This window comes from Pelophylax lessonae (assembly GCF_965119305.1).
Source record: "Pelophylax lessonae genome assembly, chromosome: 2".
NCBI classification, from domain to species: domain Eukaryota; kingdom Metazoa; phylum Chordata; class Amphibia; order Anura; family Ranidae; genus Pelophylax; species Pelophylax lessonae.
Genome location: NC_138769.1, coordinates 426,342,188 through 426,365,376, shown reverse-complemented (window position 1 = coordinate 426,365,376; position 23,189 = coordinate 426,342,188). Strand labels below are relative to the sequence as shown.

Below are 23,189 nucleotides of genomic sequence, written 5' to 3'. Positions count from 1 at the left end.
CATCCACCAATCAGAATCGAGCAAGAGCAAAGTATCACCCACCCCTGGACAGATATGACATCATAAGTCCCGCCAAAAAGTCAGTAAATAAAAACAAAGATCTTAAGGATATGCATGGATTTATTAGTAATAATAGTTAGTCAATGAATATCCTTAAGATCTTGTTTTATTTACGGCTTTTTTTTGGCGGGACTTATGCCTGTCCAGAAGTGGGTGGTACTTTGCTCTTTCTTGATTTTTGGTGGATGTTTTACGTTTTGAACAATTGCTATACGTTTATCACATAGAACAAGAAAAAACAGAGGGCGCACCAGCCTAGCGCATAACCTCAAATAAAATGGCTTTAATAAAAGTAAGTGCAGATATATACTCACAAAGATGACAAAGGCATATCAATCAATATTGTTGCAGCGTCTGGATAGTCGCCTTACAGATATGAATTCTTTGCAGCGACTTTCTAATGTGTTTCGGGGTCCTGCCTCTTCCTCAGAGCCTTCCTCAGAGTCTCTGAGGAAAAGACTGGTCCTCGAAATGCGTTAGCCAGTTACTGCAAAGACTTCATATCTGTGAGGCGACTATCCAGATGCTGCAACAATATTAATGGATATGCCTTTATGTCATCTTTGTTTGGGAGTATATATCTGCACTTACTTTTGATAAAGCCATTTTATTTAAGGTAATGTGCTAGGCCGGTGCGCCCTCTGTTTTTTCTTGTTCTTTGTATATCCGGATATCCCCAATCTTGAGAGTGCAGCAAGGCGACATCCTTCCTGGTTGATCAGCATTTAAGCCCTGAGAGTTGCTTTGCGTGAGGTCCACCTTCAAGCGCAGGAGAGCGGAGTGTGGGTTTGGAGATACGTTTATCACATGCCTGGCGAAGGGGTCCTGCGTGACTCTGAAACGTTGCACATTCTTGTTTGTGATGATCCATGGCGCGCTGACGAATATCTACCACTGGCTTCAAATCACGTGACCACTGTGACAGCCAATCACAGTGGTCACATGATCGCCAATCCTTCCCACCCCCTCAGGCATTAAAAATCTTTTAAAGGGACACCAGGGTGGGTGAGAAAAGCTTCAAAGTGAACACAGTGACAATTTATTGAGTGAAAAGTTTCAGCTCCTTTAATAAGTCAGCCTTAAGCTGGATACACACTATACAACTTTTGTTGTTAGATTTCCTTTAGATTTACCTTCAACTATGTAGTGCAGGGGCCTGCCTGATTGCATACAAATTGAAAGGGTTTAGATTTGACCTCATATTATATGGTTTTGGTAAATCTATTGTATAGTGTGTATGGCCCATTAGTGTCCCTAAAGTGAAATGAACTGTGCTCACCAGCTCTGCAAGGCTTGACAACTACCTGTGTAACCATCATGCAACCCAGTGACGTCTCAGCATGTTATTACCAATTACCGTGTAAAACTGAATACGGGCATGAACTTATTTAGCCTACGACTTGAAAACCAAACCGGACTGTCATTCTAGTAAAAACAAAAAAATAAAGACAAAAAAAGAACAAAACGTAATGAGCCACTTTACAACAGGTGACAAGCGTGAGAACCAGCCACACGAAATACCCAACATACCTTCTTGTCTGGAACGTCTCTACAAAACAATCCTTTCAAACACCTCAGTGTGACTGCTTGCTTGTGATCCATGCTAGCTAAATTTCTGTCTGCTCCGTGCTACAACAACAGTCCATTATTGTCAGACTAATCTCTCAGCAGAATCTGAGCCCGGCTCATTCCTGTGTATGCTGGAGACTCGATGTTTATAGACAGCGACTGAATGCAGAAGGGCTTATGATATTACAATGACCACTTAGTCACTGGTCAAATATAGGAGCCTCTCAGGATCAGGCAAATCAGCACATACTTTTACATTAGAAGGGTGGCTTTATTTGTGACATGAGCGAGACTGACAGCTCTGGGGCTTTCCGCTGTGGTGGCCTATTTATAAAGCGGACAGCAAATTGAGCAAAAAGGACGGCCTTTAAAATTATAAAGAAATACGGGGCGGGTGTCAAACTTACCACCTGGTGCTTGGAGAGGGCTGTGCGTTCACAGCAGGCAACAACACAGTAACCTAAATCAAACTCATCATAACGCACAGTGTATTATGAGATTATAAAAAGTGTTCCCCCACTTCGTACAAGAGCAGATATTTTCATATGCAAACTGCCTTCAGAAAATGCTCCCAACCTGGATTCAGGCAATGTATTCTACTATTGGTAACTACGTGACAGGAATGTAACACAACAGCTGAGATACTGAAAACATACAACAGCTGAGCTTCTGATTCCACGCACATGCGTGGGGCTTAAAAAGTTCTCACTGGAAATACATTAGGGGTCAGTAGTACACAGGTTATATTTGTCTTCTACACATTATCAGGATTCTTTGAACTAACATTTACATAGCTGCACACACTTTAAAACAATCGCCAGCTTTATTTGTTACGGAGCAATAGAAGGGAAGCTCAGTCATGGAATCTGATCAAATAAAGCCCATCTGTAGTGAGTGTGTAGAGGATACATCCATATACACATATAGAAAGGCAAGACAATGAGGTCACTGTACTCCAATGGCCTCCACACTCACCAGATCTCAATCCAAAGCAGCACCTTTGGGATGACAATGAGGTCACTGTACTCCAATGGCCTCCACACTCACCAGATTTCAATCCAATAGAGCACCTTTGGGATGACAATGAGGTCACTGTACTCCAATGGCCTCCACACTCCCCAGATCTCAATTCAATAGAGCACCTTTGGGATGACAATGAGGTCACGGTACTCCAATGGCCTCCACACTCACCAGATCTCAATCCAATAGAGCACCTTTGGGATGACAATGAGGTCACTGTACTCCAATGGCCTCCACATGGCTCAGCCATGGAATCTGATCAAATAAAGCCCATCTGTAGTGAGAGTGTGTAGAGGATACATCCATATACACATATAGAAAGGCAAGACAATGAGGTCACTGTACTCCAATGGCCTCCACACTCACCAGATCTCAATCCAATAGAGCACCTTTGGTGCTCGATTGTCAATATGGACTAAAATCTCTGAGGAATGTTTCCAACGCATTGTTGAATCTATGCCACGAAGAATTAGGGCAGTTCTGAAGGCAAAAGGGGGTCCAACCCGGTACTAGCAAGGGGTACCTAATACAAGCGGCCAGGGAGTACTCCACTGTACTCCAATGGCCTCCACAGTCACCAGATCTCAATCCATCAGCACCTTTGGGAGTTGGTGGAAGGGGAGATTTGCATCATGGACGTGCAGCTGACAAATCTGCAATCATATCATGTCAATATGGACCAAAATCTCTGAGCAGTTTCCAACACCTTGTTGAATCTATGCCAGGAAGAATTAAGTCAGTTCTCAAGGCAAAAGGGGGTCCAACCTGGTACTAGCAAGGGGTACGTACCTAATACAAGTGGCCGGGGAGTGAAGTATTATAACTGAATGAGACAGTTGTCTCATTTTTAATAAAAGACCTTAGTTAAATACAGTTCTGGTTAAAATTATTTCTTATCGGAACAAGTAGATTGGCATGAGGGACAAGTAGATTGAGATGCTGATTTAGGCCCCTTTCACCCATTCCGGTCTGCCGGCTGACTCCGTTTATCTCAGAGGGGGATCAATCCGCTGATCCCCCGCTGAGCAGACGGATGGCTGCTCTGTCTCCGCACTGTGTGTGGAGACACAGCTGTCAGGTCCCCGCTGTTCTCTATGGGGGAATCGGATGGGAACGTTCTCATCCGATCCGCTGGATGGATTGAAAATAGGGTCTCCATCCGTCCAGATTTGATGGATCGGATGTCAGCTGGCATGTCTCCGCTGACATCTGATGCCCCATAGAGATGCATGGGGCATCCGTTCAGATCTGCCAAAAAAACTGACAGGTGGATCTGAACAGTCCACCTGTGTGAAAGGGGCCAAAGTCCCTTGGACAAGTAGTTTTAAAGAAATTTCTACACCCCTGATAGGGGGATGATAATAGCATGCTTTTAGGCAGGGCTGTGCCACTAATGAGACCAACTGAGGCAGCTGCCTTGGGCAGTACTGAGAGGGGCAGCCTTGAGGCCAGATACTTAAGGCAGCTTAGTAAAGCTTTACCTCGTAAATTGATAGGCTTCGCAATACTGACTTCCCTTGCCAGGTACTGCGCCGAGCCTCATTAGTGCCACAAAGCCTGTTACAATGCCAGCTCAACTGCACCCATCAGTGCGCACTAGCTGGGTAGAGCCTGTTCCGTTAACAGGCTCCAAAGCACTTGAGGCAACGCAGTAGTAAAACGCTGATTATAAAATTTGTACTTACAGCTAAGGTTATAAGTCTTATCTGTAGTTATCTCCTAACGTGCAATGTTTAGGAGATATTTGCATTAGCTCCAGTCCAATATGTCAATACGCATGTGCAGTGCTCCCTGCATTCAGGACACATGGAGTCCCGTGCTGTGGTAGTGACATCACCACAGCCTGGCCATTCAAATGGACGGTGAGTGTGAACCCAAGGGCGAAGAGGATAGCGCTTGGACAGGTGACAGCTCAGCACTAGAGGGCTCTGTTAGAATGGGAGTCCGTAGCACATTATAGCATAGACCCGCAGGGACCTATAAAAAAAAAAAAATCTTTACTACTTCTTTAAATGTGTGTGTATAAATAGGCAGCCCTACCACTGCCTGAGTCAGCCATCTTAGCCATTGGCACAGGAAAAATAGCCCCATCAGTCGGCATCCATACACGGCAGGCAATCTAGAGAACTATGGTGCTTCCCTCTGCTCATGATAAGGCTAGTTGCTGGGCTACCATATTAAGGAATGTGCTTTGATTTTATCTCTGAGCCAGAACAAGCCCTGAGATAGGCAGGTCAGACTTGTCAATGACATTACAATTAGTTCCCACCATGTGTATAGGCTAAATGAAGGCAGGGCTGAAACACCTAAGAAGATAGAGTCTGATCTGGTAAAAATCCCCATTAGTAATAACAGATTTTTAATTTTTCAGGTGTTTGATCCCTCTAAAGCCAATACCAACTCAAACTAACCAACAGAAAATAGTAAAGCCTTTTCATGGTTTCAGGTATAAGGATGTAATTTTTCTATATGAAGAATAGCACTTGCTTTTATCACCTTTTTTTACATAGACAGCCTAATGGTTTTCCACTTTAGGACCGATATCTGTTCAAGGGACACAAAAGCATAGGTGCTCTTATTAATTAATCCAGATGAAAAAGCACTTTTGGCCAATGGTAACTTGATGATGATGATGATGATGATAATGCAGTAGACAATTTTCTCAGCTGAAGGGTCTGATCCGGTGACTAGCATTTTGTAACATAAAAATAATAACACCTGTTTTAATAGAGCAATTATTTTTAGACATGGCACGATGTGAATTTCGAGAGACGCAGCTGTCATATTTTTCAGACGTGCTTAAAACTATAGGCAACTACCACTGCCATATCTACATTTGAGCTTCTCTCAGATGATTTTCCTGTACCACTGGTTTTCTACCAACCTGATCCCTTGCAGTAATTTGCAATTTGGTATTTATAGCCACTGGGCACTTCAGAAAATGTACACTAATATTTTCTAGGTACAGTAATTAGGAAAACTTGAAAACAGTTTGTTCTTTTCCCCTAGAAAGACATCTAGTTACTATGTGTAATCCCACAGATGCCACCAAAAGATACTCATATATTGGACTCCAACAATGGAAAAGACACCGTAAGTATCATAACTATTAGTTCTATTAAATTAGTATATTTACTAGAGATCGACCGATTATCGGCAACACCGACATATCGGTGGCCGATATGCACTTTCCCCGATATATCGGAATCCTTTGGATTTACCGATATTGCCGATATTTAGGGAAAGTGCATGTACTGGGGTGATGCCTGCAGCTAGAGACATCACCCCGGTACCGGTGTCCACAGCCGACGGTCGGCTGACTTGTAATGACAACCGATGCGGCTGAGAAGCCGCTCGGCTGTCATTACAAGGAGCGGGAGGGGACATCCCCCCCTCCCGTGGCTCGGAGACCCCTGCATCCTACCTGCACCGCCGCTGTCTGACCGGGTCTCCCTTTTTTTAAATTTGGCGCCGAGTACCCGAAGTGATGTCATGAAATGACATCACTTCCGGGTACTGGCGGCGCCAAATTAAAAAAACTTCCAGCATTCAAAACAGCCAAACTTGGTGTTTTGAATGCTTTTAAGTGCAGAGGAGGGGTTTGGGGTCTTTTAGACCCCCAGATCCCTCCACCACAGTACCTGTAGACATTAAAAAATAAATAAAATTAATATCCGAAAATATCAGCCGATACCGATATCCGATTATCAAAATATCGGTATGGCGTTAAAAAAAAAAAAAACGAGATCGGCCGATCACTAATATTTTTTTTTGAAAGGTGTTTATTTATGAATTTTCAACCAACAACATAAAATACAAGTACAACCAATGCCAATAAGAAAAATATATATAACAGGCAATGAAAATAGACCAGGTCAATGGAAGGCACTGCAGAATATCATGACAAGAAGGCCAACAGGGCCCAGGGGAGGGAAAGGGAAGGGAATGGGGAGGAAGAGGGTCGATCACTAATATTTACTATAACCATTAGTTCTATTTATCTATTAAATCCAAGAAAATTGAATTTGCCCATAGAGAACTATGGTCAGGCAATGGAGATTCAAATACGTACATTTTCTTAACAAAGAAGCAGTAAATTAGCTTTAACATAAGCCCTCACTAACCCCATAATTACATTGGACGAAGCATTCTCTGATTGAACGAGGTGGAGAGCATGTCGTCAATGCCTTGTCCAATCAGAGAACGCTTTGCATTCTTTCAGAAAATGTAAAGCATTCTCTGAATGGTGCCCGTGCCAAGCAGTCAATCTCCTCAGTTCAGAATGCATCAGGTCAGCCCCCCAAGCGTGGGGCTCACTGGTGTAGCAGTGTCAACTTCCATTCTTTACATCTTCCAGTGGCATCTGCCAGGTATATCCACTTGAAGACCAGGCCTTAGAACCCCAAATATTATACATAGTTTTTTTAAAGCAGAAGCCCTTGAGAATAAATTTATGGGCGTTGAAATTTTCTTGTCACATTGTATTTGCGCAGTGGTTTTTCATACACAATTTTTTGTGAAAAAATACATTTTCAAATTTTAATGCAAAAAAAAACAATACATAACTTAATTTCTGGTAAAATATAAAAGATGATGTTATGCCAAGTAAATATATAACAAACATGTCACATCCTTTAAAATTGTGCATGCCCGTGCAACCGCGTCACGTAAATTTTACTATCCATAGACGACACTTTAAAAGCCTTTACAGGTTACCACTTTGGAATTATACAGGAGGTTCTGGTGTTAGAATTACTGCCCATGATCAGACAATCGTGGTGATGCGTGCAGGCCAAAATTACGTATCCCCTCCCGCTGCATGTAAAAGCAATCCAGCAGCTAATTAGCCTGCAGCTGCAAGCACCATCCCGGTATAACCACTTGAAGATATACTGGTACGTTGCTGGTCATCAAGTGGATATGCAAAGTTACATTGGCACAAGGTGGACCAAGGTGTACAGTACATATGTAGAAAATATCCATACCTGGATTTTTTTCTTTAATACAGGCCCCTGAAGCAGCCTTTGCTCATCTTCGTTTTCCTGTCCCATTGCTCTAATTTCTCCTCACCTCCTGGTGACACCTTGAAATGAATGTAGATCACCCCTACAAGGCCACAGCGTGAAACACAGCCTGAGGTTCTCTCTCTTTCCCACTCTATCCAAAGCCCTTTTTTTTGTAGTGCAATGAGCGGTGGGCTGGGACATTATCTGCTATTTGCAGCTTCCATGAGCTGCAGGGCAGGGAATGACCCTGAGAGTAACTCATTGGAGTGCAAAAAAACGAATTTGATGGACACTTGGGCTCAACTCTACAGAGCAGGTGGAAGAGGCTCTACGAGTCCTATTTATTTCTACATCTCCTACTGTGTTTGCCTTTAGGCTATCCCTAAAAACTCATCTCTTCAAGAATGCCTATCCCTCTATCCAACTACTGAAATTAGAATTCTCAACCCTCTGAATGTGCCACAGTTTCATGTTGGCAGAATTACAGAGGATAGAGGTTTCAGAACGCGTCATTCTCAGTATGACATATGCCCATCCATTAACCATGTATGGCCAGCCTAGGATTCTTCAGGCACAAAATATATTTTGCTTTACAAAACAATAACCTTGGCAAATCTGATCAGTGTAATAATTAATATTTCTGAAACTTTACGTCTTGGTCAGTTTGTTCACTGTAATTTACTGGCTATAATGATGAAATCATCCACCAGGAGTTCTGCAGGCATGCCTATTACAGCAATAACAAAATATGTCCCTCTTTCCACTCAAATCACTTTACAAGTCAAGAACACAATGGATACAGGCAGCCAAAATAGCTTTCACATTTGCTTTCCTTGGCTATGTTTTCTCAATGTCACATCTTATCAAGAACACACCCTATCAAAATCTCTCTCTACAGACAAAAGGGTATCATTTTGCGGGTGCTGTGCAATCTAGAAAAAGGAGGACAGGACTCCTTTGCTAATTACTAAACTCAAATTTAAAAAATAGGAATATTGTACAATAAAATCTCATTTTAATCTTAAAGCACTCAAATTTGACAATGGTGTATGGGTAGTCTCATAAAAGAAATAACTTCTAGTCTTTAAATATACATATATACAAACACCAGGGCCAGGGGGGGGGGGGGGCAGAAGGGATAACTGCCCTAGGCGCTGTGTAGTCCTGTGAAGTATAGGGTGCGGGGAGCTTGCCTGCTCCATTCCCCATCCGCCTGAATGAGAGGAGTGATCATGCACCCATCTCAGGCAGCTGGGGAACAGAGCACAGAGCGGGTCTGCAACAGCTGTTGAGAGAGAAACCTTGCTCTTGGCAAAGGTGGAAGAAGAGAAGGTGAGGGTGGCAGGAATTCACTGGTGACATCATCCATTATCTCATGCACTGCCATACCGCAGCCGGTGTGATTGAGAAGGTGGGAGACAGCTGTCATCTGGAGAGAAAGGGATGTGTCATCTGATCCTCTCCCCCTGCCGCTCCCCCACATCGCATGCTATGCCACTACATGAAACTTTGCTGCAGCTCTAGCGCTTGTGATGTGGAGGAGATAAGGCACTGGGGGAGCGGATCAGATGACACATCCCTTGATCTCCAGATGATAGCGGTCAAGTAATCAGCGGGTGCTTTGGTAGCGCCTGCTGGTTACATAGTATAGATGCACTGCAGCAAGAAGCTGTGGGGTTCAGCTCCCACTGGGCTCTACCTCTAGCAGGCAGGGGGTTAACTGTGAAGTAACCCAACTACAAAGAAAATCTGATTGGAGCTCCCCAAACCCTGCTAACATTCCTATTCATAATACAAAGAATATACAGTTCCAGGCTGCTATGAATGTTAAAATATAGTGTAGCAAATACACTCTATTACACACAAAGTCTTAAAAAAATGTATTGCATGTATGCTGTATATTGCACATTAACCTGTGTGTATTTATAGAAGATCTTCTTTATATCTTGAGGATATATTTGGAGGATTTTATTTCACCATGGTTTTTTTTTTTTTTTTTTTAAGGATTTGTGTATTAATAAAGTGTATGTTATATTTCAATGGTCACAGCAGCCTAATTTTCTATCTTCCATGTAATATTTGTTGTTGCTGAGCTCTAATTAGGCTTTTTTTGTTGTTGGGTTACATATTAGTCTTTACCAGGAGCTCCTACCTCACTTACTACCGATCTCTAATGGGCTATACACACTATACAATTGTCTTTAGATTTTTTCCTTTAGATTTACCAAAACCATATAATATGAGGTCAAACCTAAACACTTTCAATTTCTATGCAATCAGGCAGGCCCTTGCACTACATAGTTGAAGGTAAATCTGAAGGAAATCTAACAACAAAAGTTGGATATTGTGTATCCAGCTTAAGGCCCCTTGCACACTATCCGTCCGTCGGGAGGACTCCGTTTATCTCAGCGGGGGATCAATCCGCCGATCTCCCGCTGAGCAGGAGGATGACAGCTGTTCTCCGCTGTGTGCGGAGAACAGCTGTCAGTTCCCTATACATCTCTATGGGGAAATCGGATGGGAACGGACCGTCGGTCCGTTCTCACCCGATCCCATCCGCTGGACGGATGGAAAAAAGGGTTTCCATCCGTCCAGATTTTACGGATCGGATGTCAGCGGACATGTCTCCACTGACATCTGATGCCCCATAGGGATGCATGGGGGGACCGTTCAGATCCGCCAAAAAAAACTTTCAGATCCGCCTGTGTGAAAGAGCCCTAAACATTTTATCACTTTCTTTTTTACCTCTGCCTCACTTAACTACTGATCCCTGACCTCTGTGTCATTTACTACTGACCTGTAAACTCTGCGCCACTTACTACTCAACCCCTTACCTTTCAGCCACAGCCAATATTCAGCGCAATAAAAACCACACCCATTTTTCCCGCTGCAAGCTACCCCCCTTATTTTATTTTTCTTGCTCAAAATGCCCCAACTTGCAATCCTGCACAAAGGCCCCATTAATTTTTACATCAATATTTCCTCATTTTATTGTTGGATAGAATTTTTCATGCTTCAGTGCAGTGTGCCGCATCCCACACCCTACTCTCCCAACCAACGCCCCCCCCACTACTGGTGTCGGGGGCGGCAGTTTGGCATCTTCGCCCTGGGTACTGAATGAGCTTGTTACGGCAATGGCAAACACACACATATTATCTCACCCTCATCATATACTGTTTAGAGTAGTCTGTAGGATAGAAATAGGAGCGCTACCTTTGCTTTGATGACTTTAGAAGGACTTTATAAGGTCTAGAACCATCTTATTTTATCCTTGCTTCACTAATAAGAGCAGACCTTGCACTTAAATACAAAATGCTGGATGAAAAAAAAAAAAGTTGAAAAAGAAAAAAATAGCTGTATTCTCCAAGTTCTAGCTGTTTTCTGCTATTCTGCCACTTGTCTTTATATGCGGTACGTATCAATATATTGCATTTTAGAAACCAGTGTAAATAAGCAGAACTTCCTTTTTGGTTCATGAAAATACAATAATTCATGAAAATACAATAATTGAATGTTAAAAGCAAATGAAACTTAGTAACTACTTATTCAAGTCATTGAATGTACTGAGAATTAATACTTATACTAAGCTTTGTTTGTAGATCTATTAGTGTATGGCCAACTGTACATAACCACTGCTAGTGAAAGTGTTGAAAGTGACCAAATAGAACCATGAAAAGGTAGTCTTTACCAATCCAACTAAAAAAAAATGTAATCTTCCCCCATCCAATTACTCTCGCATCTTATAGAACAAGCCATTCATTCAAAGCCACTCTAGTCAAATGCTTGCTTGAGTTATAAGAGAGAAGGATAAAATGGGAAGTGCAACCCTAGCACAGTTAAAGCATATGTAAATGATCACCTTGTAAAACAACCCATTCAGTTTAAAATAGAAATAAAAGACAAAAAGTGTATGTATGTATGTATGTATGTATGTATGTATGTATGTATATATAAAATTATAAATACCTTTTTCTACTTTTTTTTTTTTAATAAGTGTTTACATACCCTCTGTTCTCAGCTGCATAAGGAGCTCAGAGAGTCAGGGGAGGAGAAACAACAGCATACTGGTCTTCTCACTGAATGGTTGTGCAGGGTGGGGCACAATAGAAGAAGAATCAGCAGATGTCTACTCACTGGAGGAGAGCAGGCTGAGCTCTCAGCACAGCTAGAAAACTGACCACGCTGTGCTTTTTGTGGCCAGGTCTTAAAGCAGAGGGACTGGCAGAATGACCACGCATTTCACCACGTATTAAAAGGAACAAAACAAAAAGAGCAGGATATTTTTCATGCAAGTACATGGTACAGCAGGCACAGGTCAGGAATATGAAATTCTGGGTTGACATATTCTTTAAAACTTTTCTTGCAACTTAAATAAAAAAATAAAAATAATGCACTCACAACTGGCAGAAAGTGCACAGGCACATCAATAATGTGTGCAGCCCAATAAACAGATATATTCTCTGCATCCTATTTGGTGTTTCACATGTGCAAGCCTATTATACAGCTGACAGATGCAATAGAGCCAAAGATCAGTGCCTGCAAATTAGAGTGTGCTGGATCAGCCCAAGAGACTCTGGAAGATGTAAATATATACAGTCATACGGAGTGTGGACATGATGCTGGATGAGGTTGGCTGCACTTGTAGCTGTGAAGAGCTTCATAAGGTTTCACTGAAGGGAAGAAACACTGGCCACTGTGGAGTATGTCCAGTGTTACTAGGTTGCCATGACAATGCGTTTCGGGGGCATGTCCTCTTTTTTCAAGTCTAACTTGATAAAAGGGGGACATGCCCTGAAACATGTTGTCATGGCAACCACATCAAACAGGATACTGAAAAAATCTCTCTTCATCAGACTACACACATTTTTAATGTGCCTATGCACTTTTCGCCAAATGTGTATGCGATCATTTTATTATTTTTTTAATTTTAGTTATCAAAATAAAAGTTTAACTGCACTAGAGTTGCAGTCCCCTTTTTCTTCTCTCGTCTTTTCAGCTAGTCCACCACCCATGTATAATTGAAAGCTGCACGTTGCCTTACTACCTAGTTATTGTTACAGTTTTATAGTGACTTTTGGACTTTGATGTGGGCTTTTTAGTGCATGTTTTGTACTGGATTGCTTGTGTTATAGCCTATTTTCCAGGTTTTATTAAAAAAGACAAAATGGGGAGATGTACTAAACTGGTGCACACAGAATCTGATGCAGCTGTGCATAATAACCAATCATCTTCTAACTTCAATTAAGCTTTGACATTAAAAGCCGGAAGCCGACTAGTTACTATGCATAGCTACACCAGTTTTAGTAAATCTCCCCCAATATGTGAACCCGATCAGTGTATATAACAATCAAGCTAAAAACGCATTAAGACATAAAATCTATTTTGTATCTAGAGAACAGATTGCACAGAACATGTAGTATCCAGTGCAGAACATACAGCAACATCAGCAGGCAGGCAAGGCATGCATGGGGGAGGAGAGAGTGTTAAGCAGCACCAAAGTGATAATTAATTCCCACAATCTGCAGAGGGAAGGACCGAATATCTGCTTTTCTAGTCTTACAGCCAAAGTACATGAAAAAATTCTAAATTAGACCAAAAATTTCTACTCTGACTGCAGCTATATACTTAAAATTTAACTTGTCTGTCCATCAATAGGTCTACCATACATGCATCAGTAAAAGTGCAGTTACAAAGGCACAAGGTCCTCAAACCCACATCATACTGGTAACAGATGTATATATGTGTTAAAACCCAGAGACATCTGATTTTATTTATTTAATGTAAATCATTCTTTGATCTTTTGCCATTGATGAAATAACCCCGAAATACTACAGTTTTCATTGATGCTCCCAAATAGGTCAGTGATATTAGAAGGTTGGAAAAAGGCACACAAAACTTGGTTGTTTCAGTATTGGACAGCCAATAAAGTGGTTGTAGAGGGTCAAGGCTTTTTTTTTATCCTTGTGCATTCTATGTATGAAGGTGAACCCCCCCCCCCCCCCCCAAATACCTACCTGAGCTAAACCTCAATGCAGCGATGTGCACAAGAGCAGCGGCTCTTCCGGGTCTCTTCCTCCTCATTGGCTGAGGCAGCGGGCGTGTACTGTTACTCACAGCCAGGGAGCCAATGAGGAAAGAGCAGGGGCAGGGTCGAACTATGCTCCATGTGTGAATGGACACACAGAGCAGTAGCTTGAGAGCAAGCCTGCTCCGGGCACTCAGCAGTAGGGAGGAGCAAGGAATGCCAGAGGGGGCCCAAAAAGAAAAGGATCAGGGCTGCTCTGGGCAAAACCAATGCACAGAGCAGGTAAGTATAACATGTTATGTAAAAGAAAAAAAAGAAAAGAAAATCACTTTAAAGTGAAACTAATCTTTGATCCAAAAAACTATATATACACATTGGGTATAGAAAAGAATCACCCCCTTTAACCACATAACGACCGCCCATCACAGTTTTACTGCGTCAGGCAGCCGATCCTGGGCAAAGCGACGCAATACTACGTCGCTCGCTCAGGAGACTCTAGAGGGGGCTACCGCCCCCCGCTCGTCAGCTGGGGAGCCAGTGCGTGTGACCAGCGGCTCCGATGGCCGCCGGCCACTCGCAATCTCCCGCAGCTGAGAGAGAAGGACAGACGGCTGATGTAAACACAGCCGTCTATCATTCTCCCTGAAGTGATCACAGAGGCTATATAGGATCGCATGTCTCTGATTACTTCACAAGCCACGCCACCTGACAGTTAGAATCACGCCCCTAGGGACACATTTAACCCCTTGATCACACATACTGTTAACCCCTTCCCTGCCAGTGTTATTTTTACAGTAAGAGTGCATATTTTTAACACTGATTACTGTAATAATGTCACTGGTATCCCCAAAAGTGTCAAAAATGTCAGCTAGGGGTCCGATCTGTCCGACGCAATGTCGCAGTCCTGCAAAAAAAAAAAAAAAGGTCGCAGATCGCCACCATTACTAGTTTAAAAAAAAAAAAAAACAACAATAAAAATTACATAAATCTTTCCCGTAGTTAGTAAATGCAATAACTTTTGCACAAACCAATCAAAATACGCTTATTGCGATTTTAATTTTTTACCAAAAATATGTAGCAGAAGACAAATTGGCCTAAAGTGTTAAATTTTGATTTTTACATTTTTTTTTTTTTTTGAGAATTTCATATAAAAGTATGTGAAAAATATTGTAATTTTTTCAAAATTGTCGCTCTGTTTTTGTTGATAGCTTAAAAAATAAAAATTGCCCAGGTGATCAAATACCACAAAAAAAAAGCTCTATTTGTGGGAAAAAAGGACATCAATTTCGTTTGGGTACAGCGTTGCAAAACCGCGCAATTGTCCATTAAAGTAACGCAGTGCCGAATCGCAAAATAGGGCCTGGTCATTGAGCAGCCAAATCCTCCGGAGCTAAAGTGGTTAAAATAATCACAGTTTGGTTGCCTGAAATGGAGAGATATAGTTTTTTCTTTATCCAGCTCTATTCACTTAGTGCGATTTATAACATCCAAGTGAAAGATAACACCAACATGTCAGGAAAAAAAAAATAAACTAAATAAAAACAGAATTACTGAGTGGGAAAAATGATCACCCCCCTAGGATCAGTATTTTGTTAAACCACCTTTTACTTTAATTACAGCCTTTAGCCCCCGTTCACACTAAGGTGACCTGTGAGGCGATCTGGTCGCCTCACAGGTCGCCGTAGGTCGCCTCCCATAGGGAAGCTGCGGACCCGTTCTAATAGGAGCGACATAAGTCGCTCCGACTTAGAAAAAGTGTCTGGAGCTTCTTTGGGGCGACCAGGAGGAGACCGCCATAGACTTCAATGTTATGAAGTCAGTGGCGGCCGCTCCGAGGTCGCGGCGCGCTGCTCGCACCGCGACCTCCGAGGTAGCGTCGCCCCTATGTGAACGGGGGGCTTAGTCTGTTAGGATATGTGTCTACTAACTTTGCACATCTAGACTCATCTTTACAGAACTACTCAAATTCAGTTAAATTTGATGGTGACCGTTTGTTGACTGCAGTCTTCAAGTCATTCCACTCCTTTAACCACTGTGGTCATTTTTGCTGTGTGCTTTGGGTCATAGTCCTGATGGAAGGTAAACCAACTTCCCCATTAACAACTTTCTGGCAGAGGGCAGCAGATTTTTCTCAAGAATTTGATGGTATTTTGGCCCATTCATTTTTCCTTCTATCGTGACAAGTGCTCCAGTCTCTGCTGGAGAGAAACACCCCAATAACAGGATATTACCACCACCATGCTTTACAGTAGGAATTGTGTTATTTGGATGGTGAGCTGTATTGGATTTCCGCCAGACATACCATTTAGTGTTGAGGCCAAATAATTAAATTTTAGTCTCATCTGATCATAAGACCTTTTTCCAAGTGGCATCAGAATCTACAAGGTGCGTTTAGGCAAAAGCTCAGTCATGACTGGATGTGGCCTTTCTTGAGGAGGGGCTTTTTTCTTGTAAACTTTTCATACAAGCCACATGTCGAGAATTTGTGATATTGTCATGCACACAATGACCACTATTTGTCATACATTCCTGCAACTGCTTCAGAGTTGCTGTAGGCGTCTTGATAGCCTCTCTGACCAGTTTCCTCCTGGCTCTTTCATTAAGTTTGGTCCTGATCCATGGGAGGGTCTGTGTTGTTCCAAATACCTTCCACTTCTTAATAATAGACTTCATTGTGCTTTCAGGCATTGATAAAGCCTTTGAATTTTTTTTTTATCCATCTCCTGACTTGTGCCTGTCGATAACTTCATCCCAGAGACCTTGTGACAGTGCCTTGCCACCCATAGTGGATTATTCACTTCAGTTGCACTACCAGGGACTGAAATGCTCCAGGAAAGCTCTTATAATGCTGAGCTAATCAAAATGACCGCAGCTGATCACAGTTAAAAGTCAAATGGCTTTGTGTGCCATTGAGAAGGTGATTAGCTACACCTGATTGAGTTTACAAATCATTTTAAAGAGGGGGGGTGATCCTTTTTCCAACTCAGTGATTCTGTTTTTGAATTATGTTTCTGACATGTTGGTGTTATAACTTTCACTTGGATGTTATAAGTTGCACTTAGTAAATACAGCTGGATAAACCAAAAACTATGTCTGTCTTTGTTTTAGGCTGCAAAGAAACAAAAAAGGTTTGGCATCATGGCTGGGAGTGTGTGGAGGCCAGAGAAGAGTGGACCCTCAGAACTGAGACTAAGTGGAGAAAGACCTTGCACGCAATAAAGTGATTACTGATACAGGCATACAGTTATTGGAGATCTGAGGAGAGGAAGACCTTTCATACGATAAGGGAGATTATTGATACAGGCTTACTGTTATTGGAGATCTGGTGAGTGTAAAATCCAAGGGGAGTGGATTTCACGAGGTGTGGTGATGGAACCTTCGGACTCAATCACTTATATTATCCTCTAGGTCTAGGAGACTCAAGCTGTGTGAACTACTCTAAACACTCACCGGGTCTAATACATATTGAAGTTTTTTAAGGCACATGGTATGCAATACACCTGAGGGGCGCTGCTAATGCCTGCAAGGACTGAATATGATTTGAGGCAAATGATATAAAATAATTTATCATATCAACTCCAAACAAAATGTTAAACAATTAATCAAGAAAAAAAACAATCAACACTCATACCATAGTATTAACATTTAACATAACCAAATTACACATATATATATATATATATATATGTATCAGCTATTGACGCTTGAGCTACCACTGTAACTTACACGTAATACCCCCTTTCTAAGAGAAACCTCATAAAAAAGGCCACAACAGGGTGGGATGTGCTGTTTTCTAGGTCTTCTCTTTGTCTGCCCATCTAATGATGCATCCTCCCTCTTTTTACAGATAACAGCTCGTGCCAGGACTGTTTTGGGAAACTGTCACCTCATCCACCAATCATTGGTAAGTATTGATTCTCTTTTTTTTTTTAAAACAACTGACACTTCTAGAATTTTTTTGTCAGCCACACTCCCATAGGTGGTGGGGTGGGGACATTTTATGCCCCACCCTTTACCTTTATTCTTTTTGTAAACCTCCCTTTGTTTTTCAGTTTTCATTTTTTTTATATGGTTTTATTTTTATCTGCATTGTTCCGATTATGCACTGCCTACATGAGAGAGTCTGATTTTCCCATGCGAAGACTGCCCTGGCCCCTTATTGACTTGTATTTTTGGATCTGCAGATCCTCATCGCATGTACTGATTATCTGTTGATTCATGTTCGTGCATTGCTAGTTCATATTTCTTGTGTCGGTTTCTCGAAACCCAATAAATATCGATTACACAAAATTAGAAATTTTGTTGGACCAGACTTTTATGGAACAGAAACAAAAAAAAAAAAAAAAAAATGGAAAAACACAAGGGGGCACCATTAAGTGCAGTATTAAAACAACTTTAATATGGCAGCCACATTTACACCCACATAATTACACGTTTAGAGCGCTTGTCAGTATCCTTGCATCTATAGGACTGATCATCCACCCACAAGTCTGTCAGCAGTAGCTAGCAGCAAGGATGGAAGAGCCGGAGAGCTACATGTCAGCTGGTATAGGGAGTTGTCGGCAACCACCGTTGACACAGAACCAGAAGTGACGTGTGTATCTCCGGCTCTTCCATGCTTGCTGCTAGCTACTCCCGGCAGATCCCTTGTGGGTGGACAGTCCCTCTTTTAGATGCAAGCATACTGACATTTGCTCTAAACATGTAAATTATGTGAGCTTACATTTGGCTGCCATATTAATCACTTGAAGACCATGCATTTTCTGGAAATTTGTTTGTACAAGTTTAAATTAATATTTGCTAGGAAATTACTTAGAACCTCCATTATATAATTTTTTTAGCAGAGACCCTGGAGAATAAAATGGTGATAGTTGGAATATTTTATGTTACACAGTATTTGCGCAGCAATTTTTCAAATGCAATTTGTTTGGAAAAGATAAACTTTAATAAAAAAAAAAAAAAAAAAAAACAATAGTTATATCAATTTTTTGTATAATGTGAAAGATAATGTTACGCTGAGTAAATAGATACCCAACACGTCATGCTTTAAAACTGAGCTTGCTAGTGGAATGGCGACAACTTACGGTATTTAAAAATCTCCATAGGTGAAGCTTTAAATATGTAGGTTACCTGTTTAGCATTACAGAGAAGACCTTTTGCTAGAATTATTGCATCTCACATGTGTGGTTTGAACACGGTTTACATATGCATGCGTGACTTAAATATGCGTTCGCTTCCATGCACAAACACAGGAAGATAAGAGGCTTTACATTTTTTTTTTCTTATTTATTTTACACAGTCCTTTATTTTTATTTTTTTTATCACGTTTATGTAAACATCTCTTGTAATAGAAATAAGGCCCCGCTCACACTGGGGCGATCCGACTTGCCGGGGCGACCTCATAGGTCGCGGCGCGCTGCTCGCACCCCGACCTCGGAGCGGCCGGCACGGACTTCATAACATTGAAGTCTATGCAGGTCGCTCCGGGTCGCCCCAAAGAAGCTCCGGACCCTTTTTCTAAGTCGGAGCGACTTGTGTCGCTCCTATTAGAACAGGTCCATAGCTTCTCATAAGAATGACAGGTCCTCCTTATTGAGAGATCTGGGGTCATAAAAACCCCAGATCTTTCATTTAGATTTAAAAGCAAAAGAAAAAAAATATTTTTAAAATCTTTTTAAACTTTTACAAAAAAAAAAAAAAATGTTTAATATGGCCCAGGAACCTGAAGTGATGCAAGATGTCACTCCGGTCTTCCAAGGGCAAAGAGACGAGTGGCGGCCATCTTGGTCTCACTTGTTTTCTTGCCTTCTTGTCCAGCTAATGGTCGCATCAGATCATTCTTGGGCTTTACTGATGGGTCAGGTAAGTCCGGGAACGACTCCGCCGTGAATCCGCCTGCATGGACGACTTTTATCTTACAGAAAAATGGCCGTAGTAAAAAACAATACCGGGGTTATGGCAGCACCCTGTATTTAACATCAAAGTAATGATGTATTTTTACTATGAGCCGGTAAGCAAGTGTTTTTAAAGTGGTTTTATTACTGCACTTAGTGGCACCCCCTTGAGTTTTTCTACTGTATTCCAGAGATCGATTTCTGTGTCTCGGTGGAGCTGCCTATCTTTGTGCTGTGATTAGTTTTTTATTATGGTATTTGTTTACAATTATAGACTTTAATGGACTGATTAGGCTCTTATAATATATATGGACTTATTGAGGATTTTTCATGATTTCATTCCTGAGATTGTGCCATATATCTGTGTTTTACAAAAAAAAAAAAAAAAGCACACTAGCAATTTGTGGTTATGGTCTTCATCTTACTTTATTTTGTACTTTTGGATCATTGAACAAATTTTGGGTTGACCTGTACCCACCCATTTTTTCTGTTTTCCTTGTTTCTCTTTTGTATGAACGTACCATGATACATTAATGCCTTATTCCTATTAATATTCGTATTCCTATTTCTTTGGAAAAATCAATAACAAACGATTGAAACAGAAATTACAAAAAGCTTTCAATGGGATATTTAGAAGACCAAAACGCAACAAAAAATAAAAAAAATGAAGTTCATAAGATTTACATATACTTTAATTCAGCACAATGCAAAGCAAACATCTAGTCGAACACTTGTATGTACTGAGTAATTTGACTCAATGTACTACTTCTAAATAGATTAAAATATTCAACCTTTTCTGTCAACGCTCCAAAATCTAAACCAAAAACAGAGCAAACGGTACGCTTACCTGCACAATGTCGCTTCTTACTCCAACTGCGTGCAGCCAATCACTGACTCTAGGATAGCCATTCAGCATCTCTGTTCTTTCTTTCTTAGGCACATTAAGTTTGCACTGAAGCTGTTTGCTGATGTAGTTCATCAATTTGGCCTGTAAAATGTAAGAAGTAGGTTACTAAATTGCATCATAAATTAAAACAAAGGAAACTAAACAGAACACACAGCTTGCTGAATACGTAACGATGTTCCTAAGAAAGAAATATTTGGTTAATTAAGCAGATGTTCATGCAAAACTTTTTTTCCAAGGTTTTTTTTTTAAAAGCTTTTACCAGGGATAAGAGCTTCCTGATTCTGTGCGGAGTGCTTTCTTTTGTGTACCTCTATAAAAAAAATTAACTGGGGGCATAAAAAATGCACTCCTGAGAAGGAGTGTGAAATTCTGCTTACAGCGGAGCCCTGGCTGTCATGGGAGGACAGTAGATAAGAAGATCTCCTTACTGAGTTCAGGGACAGCTGTTCAGACCCAAGTAGATCTGGCCAGCCCTGCTTCACTTCATCAAACACTCACAAAAAAAAAAAAAAAAAAAAATCAATGCTTCTTTACCCTTAAAACATTTTTTTTTTTTTTTTAATAAGCACAAGGGACTTTACTTCCATTGAATGAGAAGTGTCCCTTGTGCTGGTGGCTGCTTTGTTCGATGTAATCTTCAGCCCTCTGATCTCCCAATACCCATGCAGCAGCACTGCAGGGGTTAATCTGAGCTGCTGAACATGTCACAGGTAATAATCACAAGTGCCAACTATGCCCACCCTATCTGCCCCCCCTTCTCCATTCATAAAAGTTGTCCTATTACTTCCCACAATTAAAAGCGCTCTATGAATGGAGGATGGGCAGATGCATGAAAGGTCTGCTTCTTCCATTTGTAGAGCACAAGGTAGAAAAAATAAAATAAATAAATAAATAAAAATAAATAAATAATAATAAAAAAAAAAAAAAGACAATAGTAATAATATGCATTCTCCTGAATGGTGACATTGAGAACGTTATTGCGCTTTGTTTTTATGATAAATACCAAGATTTACGTGGGGTACACACTAGAAGAAAATTGGGTGAACGATCTTCCTATTTTCCTTGTTGTTTCACAGCAAATCGGAACCAATAAACGAAAATTCTCTTACGACAAAGGCTTTTTTTTTTTTTTTTTTGTGGTTTATGGTTTCTGATCATGCGCATGCGTCTTTCCTTTCTGATTTTTCTTGTACAAAATTCATCCAAAAACAGTACACATTAAACTAAAATTGTTCATTTTTCCCGTACGAGAAGAATTTTGGAGTTTGTCCCTTCGAGAATTTTTGCACTAAAATTCTGAATCGGCTGTAAAAAGTTCTGTATACACTATATGAAAATCGTACGAAAATTCTTTGGACAAAAACGTTTGCCCGGTTTTCTTATAGTGTGTTCGAGCCTTAACTGGCATGCATTTTCTTTTATTCCTCTTACTAGAAAAATTGTGCTCCTCTTGCTGACTTACTTTTGAAAATAAAGGTAGCAGTCTGATCACCAGCAAAAAATGAGCTCACACATTCCGTTTCCCAACTGTTCTAAATGACAGATAATGCATGTGTGTGCTTTTCAATGTGGACACTCTCACTTGCATAGGCTGCTGAGCATAACATAGGCTGCTGAGCATAACATAGGCTGCTGAGCATATACATGGGAAAACAATACGGAATTATTTACTAAAATTGTATGCACTACATACACCATCCAATTACTTACCAACCTGTCAGATCCCTAGCAAATCTATCTAAAAATCGTCAATCTTTCCTATTCTAAGCCCAGACAAATCTCAGGAGCTAAACTACTTAACAGAAACTTTCAATAGGCACAAAAGAATGTGGGATTTTGAAGGTGCAAGGAACAAAACGCCATAAATGAAATGATATAAAAAAAGGTTATTACAATTTCATTCATTTTACTTTTAAAAACAATTTCATTAATTTTACTTTTAAAAACATCATTAAGTGCCGGTTTACACATATGCAATGTGGGAACCCTCGGAATCCACTGCGGGTTCCCACATCGTACTTGACTCGCAGGCAGTTCACACTGCCATATGTGAATCGCTGGGGGTGTCAATACAAAGTTAATGACACCCCCAGATCAGTTCGCTTATCGCAGTGCGAACTGTCAATTCAGACATGAATCGGATCGCATAGATGTGCACACCCATGCGTTCAGATTCTGCTGCTGACCAAAAAAAGGGTCCTGTGCAACTTTGGCCTGAATGCCATGCAAATTCAGCCTTACAATCTGTATGGCTGAATTTGCAACGCACAGACATCGCATGTGATTTGCAGAGCAGTGTGCTGCGAATCACATGCGATGTCTGACATCACTGAATTGTCACAGCAAGCAGTCTCTGGGCTGTATCACACTGGTGCGATGCCAGACATCGCATTTGTAATTCGCACCGCATTGCTATGCAGATCACATGTGATGTCTGTGCGTTGCAAACAGTTTGTATGGCTGAATTCGCATTACATTCGGACCGAACCCATGCAAGACCCCTTTTTTGTCCGCGCCAGAATCGGATCACATGGCTATTCACACCCATGCGGTCAGATTCCTGTCCGAAATTACAATTCGCACTGCGATCTGCGAACCTATCTGAGGGTGCCATTAACTTTGCTTTGACACCCTCAGAGGTTTGCAGAGGAACCTGCACTGGATTCGCAGGGTTTCCCACAGCACACCAGTGTGAACCAGCCCTCTGT

At 41.2% G+C, this 23,189-nt stretch overlaps 1 protein-coding gene across 1 annotated transcript in view; it reads right to left on the bottom strand.

Moving 5' to 3' along the window:
• The window catches only part of KSR1 (kinase suppressor of ras 1), a 276,807-nt gene that overhangs the window by 130,529 nt on the left and 123,089 nt on the right, over positions 1 to 23,189 (bottom strand). Inside the window, exon 2 of the mRNA XM_082245310.1 lies at positions 20,422 to 20,562. Coding sequence (XP_082101436.1) covers positions 20,422 to 20,562 — 141 coding nt within the window. The remainder of the gene's footprint in view (positions 1 to 20,421; positions 20,563 to 23,189) is intronic.